The following is a 20,599-nucleotide window of genomic DNA, read 5'->3' as shown; positions in this document are numbered from 1 at the left end:
TTAGAAGAGAGTACCCAGTTCTGTGTGGTCTCAGCCCAGTGAATTTTGGGTTCTGCTCTTCCCCTAGTTGTAAGTATCTTTGTTCAGTTTACAACCTACTTAATCCTACTCAGTGGCCCTATTTAAATGAAGAGGATTCAGTGCCAGATGAATAAAGTCTAAACTATAACATTTCACATTTCTTTACCAGAAACTTCAGCAGTGTTTGCATATAGTGATTTATTAATTAAAGAATAAATATTTTGGGGGTGACTGGGTAGCTCAGTTGATTAAGCATCTAACTCTCGATTTCGACTCAGATCGTGATCCTCAGGGTCATCACATTGAGCCCTGATATGGGTTCCACACTGAGCATTTCCAGAACCTTCCTAGGATTCTTTCTCCCATTCTTTCTGCCCTTCCCCCACTCATGTGCATGCTCTTTCTGTCTCTAAAAAAAGAATATTTTTAAAACTTTTTTCAGATTTATCATAATAAGGAAAGACTAATAAACTTAAATCTTTTTCTTCAGTTAACAAATATGTATTTAATACCTACTATGTGCCAGGCAGTGTTCAAGGCACTTTGGATATATCAGTGAACAAAACAGAGTCCTGTTTTTATAGAACTTACTTTTGAGAAGAGGATGGCATATATGCATAATAAATAAGTAAATCCTATTGTGTATTAGGAAGTAAACACTGAAAAATAGTAAAAGTAGAGTGGGATAAGGGATGTGGCAAGTGTGTAGGGGTGAGTATGACAGGGGCAGATAGAAGTGCTAAAGAGAGTGATAAGAATAGACCTGCCTCAGTAAGATGATCAGATTTGAGCATAGGCATGAAGGAAGTTAATGGACACATGGGAGCACCTAGATAAATAAAGCAAATATTAACAGACCTCAAGGGAGAAATTGAGAGCAATACAGTAATAGTAGGGACTTTAATACCCCACTTTCATCAATGGATAAATCATCCAGACAGAAAATCAATAAGGTAGTTGGTATTAAAATGACACATTAGGCCAAGTGGACTTACTAGACATATAGAATACTCCATCCAAAGAAAAAGAAAACACAGTGGTATAAAACTAGAAATCAGTTACAAAAAGAGAAAACTAGAAAACTCAGAAATCGGAATGATCTAAAGCAACCTAACTTCACATCTCAAGGAACTAGAAGAAGAACATACAAGCCAAAGTTAGTACAAGAAGGGAAATAACATACCAGAATGGTGGGTGCCTAGGGGGCTCAGTTGGTTGAGTCTTTGGCTCAGGTCATGATGCTGGAGTCCCAGGATCAAGTCCCGGGCTCCTTCTCAGCAGGGAAGACTGCTTCTTCCTTTGACCCTCCTCCTCCTCATGCTTTCTCTCTTATTCTCTCTCTCTCAAATAAATAAATAAAATCTTTTAAAAAGAAAAACAAAATCAGAATGGAAATAAGTAGACACTAAAGAGACAATAGAAAAGATCAGTGAAAGAGCTGGTTTTCTTAAAAAGATAAAACAGTCAAACCTTTACCTAGACTCACAAGAAAGAAAGAGGACTCAAAATCAGAAATGGAAGAGAAAACATATCTAATGCCACAGAAATACAAAGGATCATAAGAGACTACTATGAACAATAATACAGCAGCAAAATGGACAACTTAGCAGAAATGGATACTTTCCTAGAAAATACAACCAAGACTGAATCATGATGAAGTAGAAAATCTGAAGAGATTAATTGCTAGTAAGGAGATTAAATCAGTAATCAGTAACTTCCCAATAAACAAAAGTCCAGGACCAGATGGTTTGGTAGTGAATTCTACCAAACATACATACATACATTTATTTATTTATAAATAAAGATTTTTATTTATTTACTTGACAGAGAGAGAGACAGCAAGAGAGGGAACACAAGCAGGGAGAGTGGGAGAGAGAGAAGCAGGCTTCTCACAGAGCAGGGAGCCCGATTCAGGGCTCCATCCCAGGACCCTGGGGTCATGACCTGAACTGAAAGCAGATGCTTAATGACTGAGCCAGGTGCCCCTCTACCAAACATTTAAAGAACTAATGCTAGTCCTCAAAATCTTCCAAGAAAATAGAAGAGGGAACACTTCCAAATTCATTTTATGAGGCCAGTATTACCCTGATACCAAAAATGGACAAGGGCATTATAAGAAAATAAAATTATAGGCTTTATATACTTGTTGGCCAAAGATGTAAAAATATTCAAAACAATATTAGCAAGCTGAATTCAGCAATTCATTGAAAGAATCATACACTGTGATCATGTAGATTTATTCCAGGGATGCAGATATGGTTCAGCATCTTAAAACAATCAGCATGACATACCACATTAACAAAATGAAGGAAGAAATATGATCATCTCAATAGATACAGAAAAGCATTAGATAAAATTCAACATCTATTTTTGGTAAAAATTCTTAACAAAGTAGGTATGGAGGGAATATATCTCAACACAGTAAAGACCTTATATGACAATCCCACAGCTAACATCATACTCAGTGATGAAAGACTTAAGGCTTTACCCCTAAGATTAAGAAAAGACTAGGATTCCCACTCTTGCTATTTATTCAACACAATATGTATTGGAAGTCCTAGCCAAAGCAATTAGGCAAGAAAAAGAAAAAATTCAAGTAGGAAAAAAGTAAAGCTGTCTCTATTTGCATAATACATAATATTATATTTAGAATACCCTGAAGTCTCCACCAAAAACTATTAGAACCAAGAAACCAATTAAGAGTAGTTGCAGAGTTCAAAATCAATTGCATTTCTATACAGTAGTAACAGACTATAAGAAGAGAAATTAAGAAAGATAGGTGAGAGACCTGTACACTGAGAACTATGAGAGACTGATGAAAGCAATTGAAGGCACAAATTAATGGAAAGTTAATCTGTGCTCATGGACTGGAAGAATTAACATTGTTAAACGTGAAGAATTAATATTGTTAAAATGTCCATACTACCAAAAGCCATTTACAGAATCAGCGTAATCCCTAACGAAGTTTTTCACAGAAAAACTTAGACATTTTCAACACAGACATTTTTTACAGAAATAGAACAAACAGTTCTAAAATTTGTGTGGAACCACAAAAGACCCCAAATAGCCAAGGCAGTCTTGAAAAAGAACAACAAAGCTGGAAGTATCACACTTCCTGATTACAAACCATATTACAAAGCTGTAGTAATCAGAACCCTGGTATTGGCATGAAAACAGACACATAGACCAATGGAACAAAAGAGACAGGCCAGAAATAAACCAATGAATCTTTGGTCAGTTAATTTACAACAAAGGAGCCAAGAGTATACCGTGGGTAAGGGTAGTCTCTGTAATAAATAATGTTGGGAAAAATGGATAGCCACATGCAAAAGAATGAAACTGGATCTCTATCTTACATCATAACAAAAATCAATTACAAATGGATTAAACACTTGAACATTAAGCCCTGAAACCATAAATCTAGATTTTAAAAACATTAGCAGTAAGCTCCTTCACATTAGTCCTGGTGATGATTTTTTAGATTTAACAGCAAAACCAAAATAACAAAAGCAAAAGTAAACAAGTGGGACTACATTAGTCTAAGAAGTTTCTATACAGCAAAGGAAACAATAAAACAAAAGGCAGCATACTGAATGGGAGAAGATTGCAAGTCCTATATCTGAGAAGAGCTTAATAGACAAAATATATAAAGAACTCCTACAACTCAGTAGACCCCCCTCCCAAAAAAGGAAATTAAAAAATTGGGCAGAGGATCTGAACAGAGATTTTTCCAAAGACATGGATGGCCAGCAGGTACACGAAAAATTGCTCAGTGTCTAATCAGGGAAATGCAAATCAAAACCACAGTGAGATACCAACTCATACCTCTTAGAATGGCTGTTATCAAAAGATAAGAAGTAGTATTGGCGAGGATGTGGAGAAAAAGGAACCCATGTACTGTTGGTGGGAATATAAATTGGTTTAACCACTGTGGAAACAGTATGAAGATTCCTCCAAAAATTAGAGCTACCATATGATCCAAGCAATTCTACTTCTGGATATTTATCCAAAGGAAATGAAATCACTAACTTGAAAAGATATGTGCGTGCCCTATGTGCAGTGCAGCTTATTTATAATAGCCAAGACATGAAGACAACCTAAGTGTCCCATCAGTGGATGAGTGGGTGAAGAAAACTGTGTGTGTGTGTGTGTGTGTGTGTGTGTGTATGTGTACATGTGTGTGTGTATGTGTACGTGTACGTGTACACAATGGAATATTACTTGGCCATAAAAACTTAGGAAATCCTGCCATTTGTGATCACATGGATGGGCCTGGAAGACATTACACTAAGTGAAACAAGTCAGAGAAAGATAACTGTTTTTGTCACTTATGTGGAATCTAAAAAAATTTCTTTTGAACTCCTAGATAACAGATTGGTGATTGTTGGGGCAGTGGGTGGGGGATGGGTAAAGTGGATGAAGGTGCTCAAAGTAACATGAATAAGTTTTGGGTATATAATGCACCATATTTGGTGACTATAGTTAGGTATATTTGAAAGTTGCTAAGATAGTACATCTTAAAAGATCTCATCACTAGAAAAAAATTTTTATAATTGTGGTATGGGTGTTAACTAGACTTACTGTGACTTTTGCAATTGTACATATTGTGACTTTTGCAATGTGTACATATACTGAGTCATGTTTTACACCTGAAACTAATAAAATGTTATATGTTCAGTTGTATCTCAATTTTTTAAAAAGAGTGTGATCAGGGTAGATTTTCAAAGGTAAGATTTGAGCAGAGACTTAAAGGGAGTTAGTGGACATTTGAGAGAAGAACATTTTTGAAGAAACATCTGGAGTTTGGAGCAAAGGCCCCAAAGTAGGAGCGTCCCCTCCATGTTTGTTTAACAGCAAGGAGGCTAGCTAGTTTGGCTGGAGTAGAATGAGCAAGAATGGGATTAATGAGAAGTCCAGGCAGTGGGCCTTGGAGAGTGTTGGAGGACTGTGTCTTTCGTGCCTCAGTGAAACGGGAGCAGAGGAGTAACATGGTCTTAATTGTAATGGATCACTCTGATTACAGAGCTGAAAGTAGACTGCAGGTCAAGTGACAGCACCTCTTAGAAGGCTTTTGCAGTCATAGTGAGTGAAGGTGATAAGTTTTCAGAGTTTTTAGAAACTGCTAATCAGAAGTTTTTAAATAAAAGCTATTTGCTAAAAAAATTAATTTTCTTTCCTAGATTTAAATGTTTAAAAAATAGAGGGAAAGTATATATTTAAAGTGTACCTCAAATGTGCTTGAGGAGCTAAATATTCTTTGTTTTTGTTTTGTTTTGTTTTGTTTGTTTGTTTGTTTTAGGAGCTAAATATTCTTGTCTGTTTTCACTTTTGTGTTTTTGGAAAAAATGTTGTCAATGACCTTTAGAAAACAACATCTCAGTGTTCCTTCAAAACAAAAGATTTATAAAACTAGTGTTCAGGATAATTTTGTATAAAATTTGGTTTCTTAATACATTATCTCTGTTTGTACAAGCTTTGCCGCAGGAAATCTACAGAGGGTTGTCCAAAGGTAAAATAACATTATTGCCATGCCATTCTTGTGACAATTTATAGTAAATATGTATAATATTCATTTGCTTCACAAGATGGGAAGTTAAAAGAATTGCTTGGTATGTTTAAAAGGCACTGTGGTTACTCTGGGAGAGAAGAGTAAAAAATATATGTCAGAATAATCTAATGCTAAAAACCTTCATTTTATCCTGTAAACTATGTTTAAATCAATCCAGGACCACCTCATGTTCTAGTAGAGTCTGTAATTTGCCCATGTGGTTTTATTTTAACACTTAAAGGCTTCCTCTTTCTCCTATTAATAGATACTAAGATTTTGCTTCTGTTAAAATGAATATAGCCATAAGAAAAGGGGTAACAGCAAAGCTGTTTTCATTCACTAATACCTTGTGGTAAATGTATTTACCAAAACTGCTAATTATCCAAAATAAATAAATAAATAAATAAAAAGTGTAGGGATTGAGTAAGGGTAAAAAAGGTAGGGATTGAACAGCTGAGGGCATGGGGATATATGCTGGGGTCTTCCAAAAATAGAAATTAAAGAAATACACAAATTTATCACAATTAGTATCTGGTTAGCAACATTTATAATTAAAATAAGCAAATACTTTAGCATATATCCTGGATATCAGGGAAAGCTTATGAATATATGCATAAAGTACAAAAGAAAAAAATGAGTTAAAATGCATCTTTTTTATTGACTATATTACTAAATTTTTTTAATGTTTAAGAGTAATTTTTTTAAATGACCCTTTCAACATTTCATACAAGCAAGCTCCTTTGATAATGCCCGTTTTCTGTTTTGGGAGATGTTGCTTTTGGATTTATTATCTAAATTTATTCTTCATATCTGGCAAGATTTTTGGTAGATTCAGCAGTCTTTAGGAAGCATCAAATAACAATATACTTTAAGGGCTGACTATTCTAAAGTTAACTCTTCTTTCTTCCTTCCTCAGAATGAACTCTCTGATACACGTGCGAAGTTCCACGTACTTTTCCTTTTCTTCGTGTCTACAATGTTCTTCATCAGCGTTCTATCACTTTTCAGCTACCACTGCTGGCTAGTTGGAAAAAATAGAACAACAATAGGTAAGTAGGCTAAAAGAAATCATAATTATTTAGGAAAATGACCACAAATGACTATGAAATCATGAGGACAATAGTCAGATGATAAAGAAATAGAAAATCATTCTGTATTAAGGTTTACTGTAACTAGATAAGAACAATTGGTATATAATAAATGTAGAGTTTCAATATTTTGAAGATTGAGGATGTGAGATTGGCATTTGCATGTATTTTCAGTAGTACACTATATATAAAAGAACTATATAAATTTTATTTTTTTAAGATTTATTTATGAGAACAAATAAGCAAGCAGGGGGAGGAGCAGAGGGAGAGGGAGAAGGAGAGAAGCAGGGCTCAGTCTCATGACCCTGAGGATCATGACCTGCACCAAAACCAAGAGTCAGTTGCTTAATGGACTGAGCCATCGAGGCACCCCCCGCCACAGCTTATCTTTTAGCTAAAACGTATTCTTTAATTTTTCCTCACCTGTGATTACACAGTGACTGGCGTGTTCCCTGATTGAGGCTAAGGAGTAGCATTTTTGACATGGTTAATCATTTCCATCTTTATGTCAACTATACCACTAATATCAGCATTTATTTCCTTATTTTGCTCATTTTTAAAAAAGTGAAATAGAGGGGGAGAATTCATTAAGGTATTAAAATAATTGGACAAACATTTCCTAAATAAAGGTGGTATGACATTAACTCAAACTAAGCTATTAGCCTGTAAGTGGCCACTGTGCTATAATTGAAATATTTCAGCATTGGCTAATGTATATACATCAGCCAATCAGATACAAAATAGGAATCTGTCACATTGTTTCATAGGAAAGTCAAAGACTCCTTGACATCTAAAGCCATATGTCTACCAGAGCAATTGGAGGCAGATAGATTATAATACAGAAAGATGAAGACATTTTAGGGAAGCTTTCAGATATGTTTATATTTGGATTATTTTAACTTTGTGTCTTACTGAGTCATATAAAAGCATGATGGGCTCCAGGGTAGGGATTTCTGTGCCCTTTCTTCTCCAGCTCACTCTCCATTATGGAATTCTCCTCTAGTTCCATCATGCCTTCATCCCTTTTCTATGTAAATAAACTTTCTTGTATTTAGTAATTAATTTGTTATCCTCTTCACAGAGTACCCTGTCATCTCCTTACCTTTACTCATCAATGATAAAAAGCAGCTTACATGCAAAGTCTAGCCCTTATGAACTATGCCAATTAAAAAGGAAGAGATTTCACATAGAAAAGTAGATTTCTTTTCAAAAATTGCTAAGTCTGGTAACAGTAGGCCCATGTTCTGGGGCGCCCGGGTGGCTCAGTAGGTTAAGCCCCTGCCTTCAGCTCAGGTTATGATCTCAGGGTCCTGGGATTGAGCCCCGCTCTCTGCACGGCAGGGAGCCTGCTTCCCCCTCTCTCTCTGCCTGCCTCTCTGCCTGCTTGTGATCTCTGTGTCAAATAAATAAATAAAATCTTTAAAAAAATAAAAAACAGGGGCGCCTGGGTGGCTCAGTGGGTTATAGCCTCTGCCTTCAGCTCAGGTCATGATCCCACAGTCCTGGGATCAAGCCCCGCATCGGGCTCTCTGCTCAACAGGGAGCCTGCTTCCCCCTCTCTCTCTGCCTGCCTCTCTGCCTAATTGTGATCTCTGTCTCTCAAATAAATAAATAAAATCTTTAAAAAATAATAAAAATAAAAATAAAAAACAACAGTAGGCCCCATGTTCCTATATGGCATTCTTCAGTTGGAACTGAGTAGTAGCTGACTGCTTTAAATGGGAGCCTGAACACTTTAATTTGCCATAGTTCCAAGCCTGCTTCATTTCCTGCCTAACCCCTTAGTTATGAGAGAGGCGTACTTTATGGGAAACCTAGTGTTCTCTTTAAGCAGTATTCTTCTCTCTAAGCAGTATTCTTCAGTCTTTTTTGCCAGTGACTACAGTAAGAAAGGCATAATTTATATTGTGACCTAGAGGATACACATGTTTATAAAATTATATAAATAAAATAGGCAAATATTTTCAGAACATCATTAATCTCTACATATGCAATGTACTATAATATTTTCGGTTTTAGTTTATTAAAAAGAAATGCTGGTCACACACACACACAAAAATAGATGTGAAAAACACCTTTTAAGGTGTTTTAACCCTTATTTTGAAAAAAGTACCATGGCACACCACCTCCTTTACAGCTCACCTTCCACACCCTTGGCCCTACCTAAGCTGGTTCTCTGCTGCTCCTTCCAGAGTTCTGTTCAGATTCTGTCCTTGGAGAACACTTTCTGTCATCTCCACCCTTCTCCGTAACTGTCCCCTACCTACCTTGAGACCATTTCCCCAGTTTAAAGAGTTTCTGTATTCAAACAAATGCTATTATCCCAAACAGGCAAGCTGCTTCCTTTGATGCTCATGGCCAATCTTTACCATAAATTAAACACTGAATCTTTTAATCTCTTGGAACTGAAGAGCACCTGAAATTGTCAATTTGATCTTTCCATTCTCTGGCCACTCGTCATCCTTGCAGCTCTCTTTTTCTGTACTCCAACTGTATTTCATCTTTTACACTGCCTGCATTCTCCTGGTCTCATTTCTCACCTTTCCCATCCTAGATACTGTAACAAATGACAACTCTTTTTAAAAGATTTTACGTATTTATTTGACAGAGAGGGATAACAGGTTGGCAGAGACCTGACGTGGGGCTCGATGCGGGGCTCTATCTCAGGACCCTGAGATCATGACCTGAGCCGAAGGCAGAGGCTTAACCCACTGAGCCACCCAGGTGCCCCGACTTTAACAGCTCTTGACAGCACTCTCACACTATACATGTCCTGGCTTTCTCCTATAATTCAGCTACTGATCCATGACCTGAGCTATTCCAAATCTCTACTCTATCCACAAGTAGGTCAGGGGTATAGAAAGCTGAGGAAGGCAGTCTCACTCCCATAGCAACTGGTGCACCTACACATTTAAAGTGTCAGACCTCACTTGGGTCCTTTATTTGGCAGTCATGTCACGTGTTTCTGAAAAAATAAGAAGTTGTCACAAGTAATTTCTTATCTTCTCCCCTTTATAACCTTACACAGACATTTCTTCTTTCAAGCCCATCACTGTCACTCTGTCTCTAACTTCTGAGGACAAATGTCTTTTCTGGTATCTAAGGTTAATCTTTAGAACTCTTCTAGAGGATGTCTCCTTTCCTCTAGAATTTTCTTCCATCAATTTTTACCTTACTTTTCTATATCATCAACCTTTTCCAATTCCTCTCTCCCTGGCTTTTTATCCTTAGCTTATAAAACATGATAAAAATAAATTGTATTTTTAAATAAAGAAAAAAAACTTTTTCTTGTGAAATGTGTATTTTTCTCTAGCCCCCACTCAGCATCACTTAATAGCCAAACTTGAAATAATGGTCTCTGATCACCATCTGCTTCTTTATCTTTTATTTTTTGTTCAAGATCATGCTCACATACTACCACCCCCATTCACACATGTATATCACAGTGTCATTTTATTAGAATTTGTTAGATTGTGGGTTCTTTAGTAAGAATTTCATCTCATTTATCTTTGGATCTCAAACACCTGGTACTGTGCCATTAGGCACATAGTAAGAATTTCATTAAGTAATAAATGAGTGAGTTGCAAGAGCTAGCATATCTTTTAAAAAGGTGAGATATAGTGAACACACTTCAGTAGATTTTTAGTAATATTAGATAATTGTTTTCACATTTTCATTTTATAAAGGTGATGAAATACTCAGAGGTGGTATTTTTCCCCCAAATAAGTTTCAGAAATTTATCTTTTAATTATTATGATTATCTTATTTTAAATTATATTTATATAATTTTGTTATCAAAAAAATAAAGGGCGCCTGGGTGGCTCAGTGGGTTAAGCCTCTGCCTTCAGCTCAGGTCATGATCCCAGGGTCCTGGGATCAAGGCCCGCATCAGGTTCTCTGCTCAGCAGGGACCCTGCTTCCCCCCCCCCCGCCCCGCCCTCTGCCTGCCTCTTTGCTTACTTGTGATCTCTCTCTTACTGTCAAATAAATTAAAACAGTCTTTTTTAAAAAAAGATATAAAGCAAGAAAATTGCTACTTTCCATCCTCATATAATTTTTAAATAGATTAACTCTTTTTTTAATATATGTACATATAACAGAATCATTCCGCTCCGCCACATTTTCATATGGACCTGATGGAAATGGTTTTTCTCTTGGATGCAGTAAAAACTGGAGACAAGTCTTTGGTGATGAAAAGAAATACTGGCTACTTCCAATATTTTCAAGGTAATGTACAAAATGCAGGTCTCAGAAATTACAGAATCTATGATAGTCTGTCTCTCTGGTTAAATGGCTTAAGATTCAGAGAATACAGTATATAATGACATCTTATGAGCCTTGAGAATGAAAACTCAGAACATCTTGATTATATAAAATATTTTTCATGTTTTTTATTAAACTCTCCCAAAAAGAGTTTGGGCATATATTTGAATGGAAAGTAGAAAAAAAAGATGATTCCTAAAAATAGCAATCACTCTTTTTCCTTCAGGATGAAAATAAGTTGTTTGAAATAGAGAATCATAAGACTTTATACTTATTAGCTATATCTTCAAAGATTCTATCACACATTATGTATTCTGTTGTGTCTTAAAAGAAGACCCAACACATAATGCAATTTTTAACTTCAAATTTAAATGAAAGTATATCCTTGAGATGATTCAGTTTCCTTTTCTCCCAAATTCCCAGCCATCATAGGCCATCTATATCCAAAGTCATTACAGGAAAGTAAAAAATATTTGAAATTCAAGTGACATATTTATAAATGTTACAAGATTTTTCCCTCTTGTTTAGCTGTATTTCCTATATTTTTGTCTGAAAATAACATTTGCTTTCACTTTTGAAAGACATTTTTGCTTAGCATATAATTCTAGATACTGCTTCACTGTCTTCTGGGTTACATTTTTTCTCACAAGAAGTTTGCAGTCATTCTTTTTTTATTCCATATGTAATATGTCTTATTTTCACTCGGTGCTTTTAAGATGTGCTTTTTAGCACTAGTTTCATGCAGTTTGATTATGATGTGCCTTGCTATATAGTTGTCTTTATGTTTCTTATGCTTGGAATTGATTGAGCTTCTTGGAACTGCAATTTTATAACTTTCATCAAATTTGGAAAGTATTTTAACCATTATTTCTTTAAATACTTATTCTGTCATCCCCATCCCCCTTCCCCATTACTGTAGAGACTCCAGTTACATGTATATTAGTACACTTGAAGTTCTACCACAGCTCCCTGATACACTGTCCATTTTTCTGTTCAGTCTTTTTTCTGTGTTTCATTTGATAGATCCTATTGTTGTACATTTAAGCGCATCAGTCTCTTTTGTGTACTTTATCATCTCCTGTATTACAAGGTTTTTCCACACTGACTAGATAGAATACAGACTAGTATTTTTTAAAATTATTTTCTCTAAACCAAGATTTCAATATTGACTGGTTTGGTTTTGGTTTTTTTCCTTTTTCTTTAAAGGTGTTGTTCCATTAACTTCTGGCTTGCATTGTTTTTGACAAGACTCAGCCTCACTCTTATCTGTGTTCCACTGTTTGTAAATTAATATGTCTTTTTTTTTTTTTTGCCCTTTGGCTACTTTTAAGATTTTATCTTTATCACCAATATTAAGCCATTTGATAATTATGGTTTTTGGTATGGTTTCTTTGTGTTTATCCTCTCTAGAGTTCATTAGGCTTCTTGGATCTGTGAATTTATAGTTTTCATCACATTTGAATAATTTTCATGCTCTCCCTCCACTGGTTTTTGGGGCACTCTTAAATATACATTTGTTTAACTGCTTGATTGTGATCCACGGGTCATTGCTGTTCTTTGCTCCCCAGGCTCCATCTTTCTTCTCTGTCTGCTAAGTTTGGATAGTTTCTGTTGCTATGTCTATAAGTTCACTGACCCTTTCTTTTATGATGTCTGCTCTGCTGTTAAGCTCATCCAGTGAATTTTTATTTCAGATATTGTATTTTTTAACTCTAGAAGTTCAATTTGGTTCTTTTTTATATCTTACATTTCTCTTCTCATATCCATTTTTTTCCGATTAGTTCACAGACATATTTACAGTCACTATTTTAAAGTATTTGCTGGGGCGCCTGGATGGCTCAGTGGGTTAAAGCCTCTCTGCATTTGGCTCAGGTCATGATCCTGGGGTCCTGGGATCGAGCCCCACATCAGACTCTCTCTTCAGCGGGGAGCCTGCTTCCCTTTTCTCTCTCTGCCTGCCTCTCTGCGTACTTGTGATCTCTGTCAAATAAATAAATAAAATCTTTTAAAAAAAATAAAAAATAAAAAAAGGTATTTGCTTCAAATTTTCATAGTCATTCTTTTCTATTAACTATATTTTTCTTAGTTGTGAACCACATTTTCCTGCTACTTTTCATACAAGTAATTTTTTAAAAGATTTTATTTATTTATTTGACTGAGATCACAAGTAGGCAGAGAGAGAAGAAGGGAAGCAGGCTCCCTGCTGAGCAGAGAGACCGATGTGGGACTCAATCCCAGGACCCTAGGATCATGACCTGAGCCAAAGGCAGCAGCTTTAACCCACTGAGCCACCCAGGCGCCCCCATACAAGTAATTTTTTATTATATGGTAGACATTTTAAATTCTGTGTATTACATTTTGCTCTCTTGGCATCTGGGTGGCTCAGTTCTTAAGCATCTGCCTTCAGCTCGGGTCATGGTCCCAGGGTCCTTAGATCGAGCCCCATATCAGGCGTCCTGCTCAGCAGGGAGCCTCCTTCTCCCTTTCCAGCTCCCCTGTGCTTATATTCCCGCTCTCATTATCTCTCTCTGTCATAAATAAATTTTAAAAATAAATAAATAAATAAATTTTGCTCCCTTTGGGAGTTACTTGTGTTTTAGCTTGGTCCTTTTGAGGCTGTTTTAAGCCTAGATTCACATGTGTAGCTTAGCATTCATCAAAATGCTCCAGTAAAATGCTGTGCACTTGTTGTGGCCCTTTCTTTGCATATCTCCCTCTTCCTCAGCTCTGTCCAGTAGATTCAAGCTACTGCAACTTCTTGAAACACCCATCTCTGTCACCTCAGTTGATTGAGACTACCTTACTCTACTTTTTTCTCCTAGTGGTGCTCAAGTCCTGGCAGAAACCTGGGACTCGGTTGGTTTCTCTTTTTTCAGAGACCACAGTTCTGTGTTGTTTGTTTGGAAAAACATTACTGTATATACTCTTCGGTTTTCTGGTTGTTCATGACAGAAGGTCACATTTATCAGTTAATCCATCTTGGCTGGAGATGAAAGTCCCTGTTATACGTAATTTTAATAATTTTAAAATGTGAAATTAAGATATGTCCGTACTTTTTTTTAGATTGTAAACTTCTTGAGGGCAAAGGTTTTCTTCTCTTTTGTTCACTGCTATATCCCTAGTCCTGATAATAGTACCCAGGGCATCATAGGCATTTAATAAAATATTTGTCAAATGAATAAATATTTGGAACTTACATCTTGCATTTCAATTTGAGCTTCTTTGGTGTCTTAAATGATTGTGATGAGTAGGTCAGTTACCCAAATATTTGATTACCGGTGTTTGAGATATCATGATCTTAATAGGGAATCATAATCTTAATAAGCATTATAATGTCAGTCACCCAAATATTTAATTAGCCAACTTCCCAGATATTTGAATGTCTGTGTTTGAGGTATCATAATTTTAAAAGGCATCATAATCTTTTTTTTTAAGAGTTTTATTTATTCATTTGAGAGAGAGAGAGATCAAATGAGAAAGCACAGGCAGGGACCATGGCAGAGGGAGATGGAGAAGCAGGCTCCCTGATGAGCAGGGAACCCGATGCAGGGCTCAATCCCAGGACCCTGGGACCATGACATGAGCCAAAGGCAGCTGCTTAACTGACTGAGCCACTCAGGTGCACCAGGTATTATAATCTTAATAGTCATGAAAGATATTTTTTTAAATATATGTAAATTATAAGAGAAGACAGCTTATTTCTTCAGTGAGGCTAGTAACCCTAGAGAATTTTAAGAATTATTCACTGAAATGACAGATTATGATAATTTCCTTATACTATGTTTTTGAAGAAGAATGGTTGTTGAATTTGATCACCTTGATTTAAGTTAATATGACTTAAATTTATTACTGATATTTTTCATTTTGCAGCTTGGGTGATGGTTGCAGCTTTCCAACTCGCCTTGTGGGGATGGATCCAGAACAAGCTTCTGTTACAAATCAAAATGAATATCCTAGAAGGTGTGCTTCTTATCATTAAGTTTTTCATTATTCATTATAAAACAAACTGTGTGTATGTGCTGTACATACATATCTAGTAAATACAGTAGTAATTTGTAAGTCAACATAGATAGGGAAAGAGAAATTCTATGTAAAATTTTTTTAACTGAGAGCTAATGTGTGTGGGTACCTAATATGCTTAGTATAACCATACTTATTATCTTCCAAACCAGAACACTTGGAGAATAAGAAAGAGAATGCTTGCTTTTTAATAGTTGAACCAGGACAAACACATGTAACTGGAAATGTCTGGGCAAGCCAGGAAACACGGCTATCCTAAATATGCTACATCTTTCTAGAAACCAAGACATTCTTTCAAGATATGATTCTTGGTTTATATCAGCTATATTTTTTCAAAGAAATTAGTCATACTATCACCATTATATCTTGATAAACAAATTTAAACTGCAGTGTAAAAATAATAGGGAGGATTTTAAAAATATTAATGTAAAATTTTTTCTCATTCATTCATCTTAGAGGATACTTTTTCAGTATTTGCATGGTAAGCAAACCAATTCAAAAATTCAAAGAAATAGTTCATTTATGTGAAATTTTAAAGAAGTCAAAAAGATAAAAGTGAAATAGTCAAAATTTATTTAGGACAGAAATAAATTTGGGGGGGAGGAAGGGTTATAAATTCCAAGACAGTCTATTAGTATCAGAACATAGACCTTCTTAGGACCTTAAAACTCTTAACATTTATTATGCATCTGAACAAGTCACTTAAACTGTGTGAGACTCGGTTTCACTCGGTTTCCAGCTCTATAAAATGAGGATAACCATACCTACCTCCAAGGGCTATTGTGTTGACATAATGTGTTTAAAGCACCTAGCAAAGTATCTGGCCCATAGTAAGTACACAGGAAATACTAGATCCCTTTTCCTTCTTCTGTTCCTCCATTCCTTCCCTCCCTGGATCTCTTAGCAAGAAAAGTAAGTCTACGCTAAATCACTAAATCATTTTTTCCCCTTAGATCTAAACTGCAGAGGTAGAAAGCAGAAAACTTGGGAAATGACAGGTAATTTTTTTGTCCTGGCCACAGATATAGATCCTCACCTTGTGCTACCTTACAGCTCTTGATTAACATGTTTTAAAAGTTTCACACCGGCCTCTGAAGCTTTTTTCTTTTGTCTAATTGTTTTCATTGGCACTGCTGGAATATAGATTCTTGGGTTTAGAGAGCCATTCAGTTGGGGGTTGGGGGCATATTTTTCTTTTGAAGATAGAGTTTTTTTAGAGTGCTGAGATCTCATGAGTTGCCCTCACATATTTAGGAGAAGGAATACTAATTTGCTGCTTATTAATTAAGTATACTTGATTAAGCATTAAACTGTTTACTAAATTATTTCTTCCTCTTTTTAGTATTGGCTCAAATCAACCCTTTCCTATCAAACCACTTAGTGAATCAAAAAACCGATTGTTGGACAGTGAATCTCAATGGATAGAGAATGGATCTGAAGAAGGCACTGTCAGATCAGGTAATACTTGTCATTTGAAAACAGTGCTTTTTCTGGTTAAAATGAAGATCAACCAGATTTAACAAGTATGTAAAAATCAAAACAACATATTTTAAAATACTAAGATATGGGGCACCTGGGTGGCTCAGTGGGTTAAAGCCTCTGCCTTCAGCTCAGGTCATGATCCCAGGGTCCTAGGATCGAGCCCCGCATCGGGCTCTCTGCTCAGTGGGGAGCCTGTTTCCTCCTCTCTCTCTGCCTGCCTCTCTGCCTACTTGTAATCTCTGTCTGTCAAATAAATAAATTAAATCTTTTTAAAAATACTAAGATATGTGACACTTTTTAATAAAATACCTTACAGGGGCGCCTGGGTGGCTCAGTGGTTAAAGCCTCTGCCTTCGGCTCAGGTCATGATCCCAGGATCCTGGGATCGAGCCTCACATTGGGCTCTCTGCTCATCAGGGAGCCTGCTTCCTCCATCTCTCTCTGCCTGCCTCTCTGCCTACTTGTGATCTGTCTGTCAAATAAATAAAAATATTTAAAAAAAAATACCTTATAAATGGGGTGTCAGTGTTTATTGGTACCTTTTATGGAGAAGGAGGTTTGAGTGAGGAAGTATAGTGGCTCTTGCTGTGTTTTGTTCTGTTCAGAGTTGGGTATTTTCTTTTGTTACCCAGCCGCATACTTCTTTACCTCAGATATAGAAAGTTCTTTTGGCATTCTCTATTCTGAATAACATTTGAACCAGATTATTCTTTAGTGTCTTAACTTTTACTTTTTTGAAAATAACTTTTGAAATGTATTGTAGTCTTTGCTGCTTCAATATAAAAAGAGTGTAGCAAATATATTTTAACCTTTTCTTGATGACTCAATCTTTTCATGAATGAATTGTGGATGCATTATAGAACAGTTGATAAGTCAGAGGTGGTCTTTAAAACCAGATCGTGTTTATAACATAGCCTGGCCACCTAACAAGCATTATAGCCTCAAATATATGCATGGTGGTTTTCAACATATAATAACATTGTCATCATCTTGTACTGTGGGAAAATGTTTGGACATTCAGATCATTTGGTGCCAACTCGAGGAAATACCTTAAAACTTTAAAACTTACTGTGAGATTTCTGATTTTTTTTTTCTTTTTTGGCTTTTAGCAGCACTTAAATTATTCTCTTGAATTGGTATCATTAAGACCTTCATTAGGATCATTAGAACCCTTGTAGGTCAAGGGAAAGATTCATTTCATGGGCCTTGTAATTATTGCTGCTGAACATCTTTAAAAGCCAATGGACATTTTTACAGATAGAAGCATAAAACCAGACTTTCAGCTCTTAGCACTGCTTTACTTCTGGGTTCTCCAAGAGGATAAATGCTTGACACCATAAACCTATTTAGTGCTTACATAAAAGTTGCTTTTATTGTAATCATCAATTTTACCAATTAGCCAGAAACTTAATACTTCTTTTTTTTTGTCCTGTCATATATAATTATGTGCTTACAGGGACAAATAACCATGTTACAGTGGCAATAGGAAATTGAGTACCACTTGTTCATAACTAACCATTTGAATAAGAGCAAGGTAAGACAGTATAAAGGTAATTTTCCTTGAACAAATGCAATTATTTGCATATTTTATAATCTCAGAACAATTCGCAAGTCATTTTTTTTTTGCTCTTTTAATTATATCAGCAAAATTAGGTAGTTCAGAAGAGATTGGAAGGTAATAGCTGCTTAAATCCCATTTTTCTAACCACTCCTAGTGCAATCTTTGTAAATATGTATTGGTAGATTAATGAGGAAATTAAAAGCCAATTTGGGTTGATATGTGGACAACTAATCTTTTCAGTAAACAGTGTCTTGTTAATTAGTTTAAGAAAGAAGAGTGATTAATTAGGCTGCAGAAAAGACTGAAGAGGTTCACTTATAGGACTTAGTTGGAAAAGACTCAACAAAAGATAAGTTTACTGGACCCAGCCACACTGATGAGCTGTTCTCAATCTGGGTAGCCCTGAGACAATAGGCAGAGGAAATTAATTTAAATAGCAATCGAGGACATTCCAGACAGAGATTAAACATAAACTGTAGTATCGGCAGTGAGAGTAATGTAACTAAGTTGAATTTTGAGGGATGTAGTGAATCTCTGTCTCTTCTGATGCTTAGCTCAGTGACTCAGTAGCATTTTAGGCAGCTATTAGATTTTTTGAAATCTTCTTTATAGTGTGTATTGGTTACCTTTTGTTCCATAACAAATTACCACAATCTTAGCAACTTAAGACAACATCCATTTATTACCTCAGTTTCTCTGTGTCAGGAGTTCATTTTTGTCAAAGAGTTCTCATCTGGAGTCTCTATTAGAGGAACATCTGCTTCCCTGCTTAGTTCCCTACAGAGGACCCAGAGCCCATGTCCAAAGTAACAGCCAGAGGCTAAAACCTAGACTGAATCAGAACTCTCAGTGGGGGCTTGTGTCAGGCTGGACTCTGAAGATGAGTGGTGATATATCGTGTGGTGATCATGTCAGCCAGAACTGTGGCTGCGGTATAGCTCTGGTTCTAGGATTCTCAATGCAGTGTAGTCCTGGTTCTAGGATAATGTCTGATGCTCCACAACCTGTAAGTGTTGCTGTGGGTAATTCCTCATATCCTATAGCAGTCTTACAAAGAGGTAAATAAGGTATCTCCTCAGCTTATGTCCAAGTTAACATTAAGGGAGAACTGTAAAAATCTACCTCTTTTAAAATGCTCTCTTGATTGCTTCAGAGGAAGAAAGAGATACCACTCACTGTTCATAAAAATCTTCGTTATTACTACAATATTAGTAGTTTTAAAATATTTATTCCATCTCATTATTTTAGCAGCTTTGTACCTTAGTGCACAGAACTATTTAGTATACCTTTATTTTCAGAAATATAAAATCAAATTTTAACCAATAACTCAATTGTTTCTGGTTTTATAGGTTTATAAAAACATATTATGGACTGATATTTTCAGTTTTATTTGCAAGAAAATGATCAATGGAATGAAATAACTGAAGTATAAGAGAAGATATATTTTTTAAAAAGGAAGCCTTTGTACAGATCGCCGGATCCACAGAAGCACTACCCCAGCGCAGAAAGATGCCTTAATCTTAAATACACCCATTTGTGCTACATCAACTTACTGCTACAAAAGTGACTTAATTTTACTCTGGAAATAACACCCACCTGTTATGAGATGCTACACTATGAGCTATCAAGTCACATGTTAACAGAGTATATGTATTTTTTTGACATCTGAGTTAAATAATTAAGTGTTGTTTCTTAGTATCCATATTAAGTTTCACTCCTGAAACACAAGCTGAAAAGTTATCTTAAGTACATGTAGGGCAGTATAGTGGCTGAAGGTGAATAATAATATCTATTTACTGTTGCTTATACTGTGTAAGGAAAAGAAAATAACCTTTTTTTTATTGTGTGTTGCTGATTTATAATTACTGTTTTATACTTTTCAACATTTATAATAAAGTTTTTTATTGTTGGCTATAAGATAACACTCAGAAAGATTCAGATATCTAAATATAATTATTTAAAACATGGAGCACATTTGTATGATTCATTGATGGCTTAGTTCTAAGCATTAATATAACCATGTAATGTAGTGTTGTGCCTGAGGCTTAAAGGAAACTTGGCAGCATAGGAAACATTTTTGGTTCTCGCTACATTTAAATTACTTTTTTGTTGAACTTTCATGGGTATTTTTATGGTCAGGGAGTCACAAAGGCACATGTGCTATAGAAATATTGGACACAGAATAGTGGCCAATATTAGACTAATAGAAGAAAAGTAAAGAGGAAAATAGGCAGGTATTGTAAGCTGTTAAAAATTATTTATGGCCCCAAGGTATTGGCCCCAACATGCTGTTGACTTTCAAATGACAATTAAGTGATTACTAGAAATTACTTTGAAACTTTTTACAGTATTCCAGTAACAGCTTAAACAGTGACTGAAAGGAAGTTTGAACTAGGGTAAAACTGCTTAGTGTAATTCTGCTTTCTGGAAAGAAATTCTAACCTAAGCAGTCATTTAAGACTTCCAGTCTGAGCAGTGGATTCCACTCTTACACACAAAATTTTAAATCTGACTTTCTAAACACCAGCCCCTTTCTGCCTGGTAGACCTAGATCTCCTTTTTCTTTTGAAATGCAATCTAAGTGACAGGAATTGTTGCATTAATTTTAAAGGCAAA

At 35.8% G+C, this 20,599-nt stretch overlaps 1 protein-coding gene across 3 annotated transcripts in view; it reads left to right on the top strand.

Moving 5' to 3' along the window:
• ZDHHC20 (zinc finger DHHC-type palmitoyltransferase 20) overlaps positions 1–20,167 on the top strand; it is a 70,991-nt gene extending 50,824 nt beyond the window's left edge. Inside the window, exons 8-13 of one of the 3 annotated variants that reach the window (XM_032838237.1) lie at positions 6,486–6,618; positions 10,758–10,884; positions 14,791–14,880; positions 16,283–16,398; positions 17,879–17,956; positions 19,333–20,167. In XM_032838237.1, the coding sequence (XP_032694128.1) occupies positions 6,486–6,618; positions 10,758–10,884; positions 14,791–14,880; positions 16,283–16,398; positions 17,879–17,916 (504 nt within the window). In that variant the 3' untranslated portion in view covers positions 17,917–17,956; positions 19,333–20,167. Of the gene's footprint in view, positions 1–6,485; positions 6,619–10,757; positions 10,885–14,790; positions 14,881–15,893; positions 15,939–16,282; positions 16,399–17,878; positions 17,957–19,332 lie in introns of those variants that run through there. The other 2 variants (XM_032838238.1, XM_032838239.1) reach the window with 2 other exon arrangements.
• Positions 20,168–20,599: the final 432 nt, after the last annotated feature.

The sequence above is a fragment of the Lontra canadensis genome, unplaced genomic scaffold (genome assembly GCF_010015895.1).
Source record: "Lontra canadensis isolate GAN:19392208 unplaced genomic scaffold, GSC_riverotter_1.0 scaffold103, whole genome shotgun sequence".
In the NCBI taxonomy this organism is placed as follows: Eukaryota; Metazoa; Chordata; class Mammalia; order Carnivora; family Mustelidae; genus Lontra; species Lontra canadensis.
This window is presented reverse-complemented; position numbering and strand designations above follow the sequence as displayed.